The 6000-nt window shown below is 40.1% G+C and overlaps 1 protein-coding gene across 8 annotated transcripts in view; it reads right to left on the bottom strand.

Moving 5' to 3' along the window:
- BRD1 (bromodomain containing 1) overlaps window positions 1-6000 on the bottom strand; it is a 66157-nt gene that overhangs the window by 48761 nt on the left and 11396 nt on the right. For 3 of the 8 annotated variants that reach the window (XM_033514707.1, XM_033514706.1, XM_033514705.1), the window contains one exon: window positions 730-2110. In XM_033514707.1, the coding sequence (XP_033370598.1) occupies window positions 730-2110 (1381 nt within the window). Of the gene's footprint in view, window positions 1-729; window positions 2111-5394; window positions 5650-6000 lie in introns of those variants that run through there. The other 5 variants (XM_015627269.3, XM_015627268.3, XM_033514704.1 and 2 more) reach the window with 5 other exon arrangements.

The following is a 6000-nucleotide window of genomic DNA, read 5'->3' on the forward strand; positions in this document are numbered from 1 at the left end:
CTCTGTGTACTCAGAGTCTGGTCACAGTACAGGAGATGAGCCTCCACATGAACTGGTGCCTGTTTGAGAAACTACTGCTCTTAAATTAATTCAACAGGTAAACACATATATTGGTGTTGGAAACATACAAACATAAATTTTGGGAACGCCTCCGGAGAAGTTATTCTGCCACACAAGGAAAACACCTCCTTGAAGGTTGTTTGCAAAACATTCAGATTTTACACTACAAGTAATTTACGTGAGAGGAACAAGATTCAAAAATTACATACACAATTGTAATTTTCATTTTGGACCTCTTAAAATCAGAAAAAGAAGCTCAGAAATCCAAAATTACAAATAAAGTTAACTTTGAGCTTGGCTTTTTTTCTTTAATATGAAGATAACTGCATCTACTATTCCAAATTCAGTGGTTAATTCTTAGAAGTACAGTGAATGACAAGTGAACACACAACATAACTTAGTCTGACAAAAAAACCCCAAACCAAATGTTCTGACGACAAGACGGATTACTTAATCATTAAATAATTTCTCTGAGGAAGTTACTGTATTTTTAATGCAACTCCACAGAAGTGCAATATGCATAATTAACAGTAATTCTCAGAAAAAGCCCTCTAAAGAAAGCATGTAAAAACATACAAAGACTTAAAGGTGGAATCTAAAAGCACTGGTTTAGAATTAGACAGATTTCTCACATTAGAAAGGTTTCTCACATTTTGATGGTTTGCTTACCTCTGGGGGGGGATATAAGGAGCAGATACTGTTGGCATAACTGTACAGGGTTCAACCACTGCTTTCTTGGCTTTTTTTGTCTTTTTTCTGATTTTTGATGTAGACCTAGCAGTTCTGACTGATCCCTCCTTTCTACACACACCGTTCTTGATTTCAGCTTCTCCATAAATATTTAGCGGTCTCCGTGTGCAACCTGGTGGAGTATGTACATCGCAATAGGCAGTCTTTTTCACAGAGAACGTTGTTCCACTGCCAGTCAGTTCTTTCACAGGTTCCATTTTCATATATAGACCAGCCTTTTGAGCACATGTCACATGGAATGCAGTATAGCAGTTTGCTTTGTGGCACTGGATGCAGGCACCAACACCTTTCTGTTTACAGAGGTAGCATGTTAACTTCCATCTGGCTGGGGGAATGTTCCTGACACCATCAATTGGCTCAATAAAAACTGTATTGGCAAATCCAACTTCTGGAATCCACAGAGCACACACCACATGTCCCCAACGATCATCATCTGTCTTTTTAAAGGCACCTCCCTTGTTTGGGCACAGCACACAGTCTACAGGCCGAGAGCGGGACTGCAAACAGTGTCTGCAGAGCCACTGACCCTCAGGTATATATGGCACCCCATAGCATTCCTGATGTACTGCTAAATTACACATATCACAAAACAGGATCACATTGCTGTTCTGACATTCACCATCCATGCATATACAACACACTGCATCTTCATCAATTAAAGACTGATGATCACCCTGTTTTTGGTTCTCACAATAAGACTCTTTTTCAAACCTATCCATAAGGAATTCAAACATATTTTGTGAAACAACTGACACTCCATCACTTTTCCGCTTATCATTTATCAATTCTAACCACGCATAATCTTCTTCATCCATGTCATACTCAACTTCGTTATCAAGTTCTTCTGCTGACTTCTCAATGAATTTGTAATAAACTGGAGGTCTCCGAGGAGCTGAAGGGGGACTGTATTCAACAATCCGTACTTTTGGTTCTGGAAGAGGAGCTGTTGTAGCAGGTATACCATGTGAGCTCGGAAGAGCTTCATTTTTCTTTTTCACTTTGTTATTTTTATGGCGTTTGCTTCTTAGACAAACCGGTGGTCTTTCACTATTTTCTTTATTGCTGTTGCATTCACTCATTTCCTGGGCAGTAAGATCATCTTCTAATATAATTTCTAAAGGATCAAAGATACTGATCCTATGCAGGCGACCTTCAATTTCTATTTCAACCATCCTCTGAGCTTGAGCATACGTCAAGGTTTCTCGTGTTGGGGAGTGCTTAATACTGCATGGGGAAGAAGAATGCCTTGCTGCCGATACTCGATGGCATCTTCCTTTTCTCCTCATTTGGTAATGTTTACCTAAAATTAGAGCAACAGTTAATACTATGAACTCAAATCAATCATATTAGAATAGTAGTTTTCCTGTAGTAAGGAGAAAAACCTTCAGTTTTACAGCCCTCTACGCATATATTTAACTAAAAGTAAACAAAACCTAAAGTCTGTCACTCTGACTCAACAGGAATGCTCAATTTGGTACAAGTTTAACCTAAAGATCAATAAATCTTCTAAATAACATCTTCCCTGAGTAAACACAGTTATACAAAATCCTTGCTAGAAACCCTCTAGAAGCACTGTTGGAAAGACCACTGCATAAGAACAAAAACATTTCAAAAGTGTCACAGATAAAAAAAATGCATTTGTTACCTTGTAAGAAAACCTTTAATACAATTCTTCTTAACACCTTAGGGGTGCCTGCAGTTTGAAAATTTTTGCAACTACCTATTATGTCCTCTAGACCTCTTTTCAAAAGAACTATGCAATTGTGAAAGAAAAACAAGTTTTCTCTGAATATTTTCCAGTGCAATTTCGAACACTCATGTTATCAACTCAATTACTATAGCTATATTTAAAAGCTCAAAAAACACACTTCCACATTTGGTAAGTGGGCAGTTTGACAGCCCTATACTTTTTTTACCTTCCTCAATCCTTAGTGAGCCCATTATTTTCACAACATGACAAGAACATGACAAGAACTCGCAGTGCCCAATATGGTGCAGTATGAACTGCAACTAGTAAATATTCCACCTGTAAAGTAGGTTTGACTTAGGGCCAAAACATGTTCCTTTCTTTTAAATATGCATGTACACACACCCTTCTCCTTCAACAGATTCTTCAGGACCTGTTTTCAAATCATCTGCTGATAGATAAAAATCTGCCTGTTTATAAACCCAGTCCCAAGCTCTTTAAAACAATTTTTAAGTTTACAACCTACTGCAAAAACATCACATACCATACAAAAAGATAGCTTTCTCCCCTCCACTCCAAAGCCCCATGACTAGGATGAGCACACATTTTGGTCACAAAATTTTGAAGTTAAAAGCTTCCATACATCCTCATGCCTTTTGACACCTTCACAGTAGGTGGGGTTTTTCTCCTATAAGGGCTGAAAATATTACAAACCTGACCAACACTGTCAAGTTTAAAATTCTATTCCATTCCTTCCTTCTTCCCAATAAATCATTAATAAATAGCATCATTCAACCTCAGCTACAAAAAAAAACCCTTGATCTTTAACCACTGCCTAAAGTTTTGTTAGGGCCTCACCATTTCAACTCTGCATTCTGAGTCAGGGCTGCTCACTATAACACAACTAGAGTTAGCATGTATTGCCAAAATAGCAGACAAACAGAGAAATCAAAACACAACTACTGTGAAAGAGCAGTATATCTATTTTGGGAAGAAAACAGCAAGCACTGAACTACATGAACTACTCCATGCTGCTTGCCTTTTGCTTAAATACATGATGCCAATTTCTAAAGGCCTCCAAGTACTGAAGGAACTCCTTTTACAGGAAGACTAGATCACTTGGCCAACTAACCCTAGACTAGTTCCCAAAAGGCTCTGTCTGCTCTCACAAACAGACTCTGCTTTCATAATCTAAGATAGTTTTATTATTCACGCAAGAATAATGCTTCTCATAGATCTAACTTTTACACAACTAATTCTTAACCCTTATTACCAGTTTCTATACCATATAGCCGGACAACAGTCAGTATTTAATCATGACAGATCTCTGATCTGCCCTTTAGAAAAAAACAGAAGAATATAAAAGGTTCCACCTCTTTGAATGACTTTGGAAGAAATATTTAATAATTAAATTCTGTAAAACAACAAAGGATTTGATCACACTTAACTGCAGTAAATAGTTTAAACAACTAATACTGCCAAAGTAGTTACAATGACTAAAACCAAAAATATACCAGTAATTTAACCAAAAATAAAAGTTAGTTTCCAGTTTCAATATAGATTTTGCAATTCAGAGACCGAAAGATAATACAATGGCCTTGATTTCTGCTATTGTGAACCAGTAATGATGGATTCCTCAGCTAAAACACACTGATGTGTCACTGTACAGCAACTTAGTACAGATCAGAATGGACTCAATTTACTCGTCAATCAAGAAACACAGTTTACAGCATGTTTACCTCATATAATTGCTTTTCAATTCTGTCTAGATGTAAAAGTCTGTTTTGTATTTTTAATGCCCCTTCCTACATTTTATCTGGTTGTGTATCTGTTCGTTGTGGCTCCTGAGGATAGAGACTGTTTTGGAAAAAAATACAGAGGGAGAGATGAGAGCGACCTCCAGAAATCAAAAACGTGTAACTTGTCCACACTACCTTAGCCCAGTACCACAGTAGAACACATGAATGTTTCCAAGCTCTTCACCCCACTCTGTTCCCAAGATTCTTGAGCATGGCTTCAGGCAGGCATTAAAAGTAAGAAGAAAATACTCAAAAGCACAAGATCTTTGATCTTGCTTAAAGATTGAGGATAGCTGTTGCAAAAGTCAAATTAACTGTATGAACCAGACTGACAAAAAAATGACTGAGCTAACATCTAAGTGTACTGTAATACTCAACAGTAAATACAACTGACTTAGGAAGGAAGCTACAGTCTCAAAACACAGAATGGATAGCCTACAAATATAATGCAATGCACACAGAATCGAAACTGGTAGTACTCAGGATGAATTTCATGCAGATTTAGTGTGAATAACTTAAATGCCCCAGAGGCTAAAGCATTGTTTTGTTTCTCCAAAATTCTTCTATTTGCAAATGTTCTATAAATACTCTGTATGAACACCAGAGTTCTGCATAGCAAATTCATGACTTACAACTGGTTTGCTTTTCCAAGGTAATTATCAGCTAGCATTTCTCCCTCCCACCCCCTGCTCCCCTTCCCAGTATTGTGTAAATCGACAGGAATGAGGACCAAGACCTAAATTTGAAGAGTAAACTAAGACAAGTTTCCATTCAATGCTCGCAAAGATATTGCACTAACTACACACAAAATTATGTTAATGCACTTCTGTTAGCACTACCCTAACCTTAAAGACTGCAGAATATAAACCAGGAAAGTTATCCACATCTCCTAGAATTGCATCAGCTACTTGGGAAGGAAATCACCAGCAAACGTTTTTCCTCGCTGTAACAGAAATACACAGTATGAGGCCAAAAAAAAACCAAAAACAAACAAACAAAAAACCCAACCGAGCTATTTATCAAGGTGTAGGATGGCTAAAACCAACACGAAAAGTACAGTACCATATACTTTTAAATTACAATCTCTGCCCTAGTTACCTTCCTCCTCTTCAAATGAACTTTGGTCCCTGGATCCCCTGCTCAATGGACTAGGGAATTCCATTCTCAATGGCAGTTTCATGTAGACCATTAAAAAAGAAAAAAAGTCACAGGAATGCTCTTCACTCCTAGACAATGAGGGACGGTAAGCAAACCGTGCTCACACGCACACGGGGCGGACACCACCCGCCGCTTCAGCCGCGCAGTAGAAGCAATTCCCTGGGGCACGGCCCAGAGCGGGGGCTCACGGCCGAGACACGCGAGACCACCAGAGCCGCTCTCTCCCGGCCCAGAGGAAAAGGGCCGCCGACACCAGAATCCGCAGCCATCCCGGAATCCTGCCTCCCGCGCGCGGCTGCCCACGCCCCCGGGCCCGCCTTCGCCGGTGCCGCGCCAACACTTCCTGCCCACGCCCAGGGAGCCTCCAACGCGCTCCCTCCCCTCCCGCCGATGGTTCCAGCCCGGCGCGGCGCTCCCCCCTCCCGGCCCCCGGCAGGATGGTTCCTGCCCGGGCCCATCATCTCCAGTCCTTCCCAACAGTCACTCCCTCCCCGCCGCGAAAATACTCGGCCCACAAATATGGCGGCTGACAAAACAGCTCCAGCG

Source organism: Parus major, chromosome 1A (genome assembly GCF_001522545.3).
Source record: "Parus major isolate Abel chromosome 1A, Parus_major1.1, whole genome shotgun sequence".
Taxonomy (NCBI): domain Eukaryota; kingdom Metazoa; phylum Chordata; class Aves; order Passeriformes; family Paridae; genus Parus; species Parus major.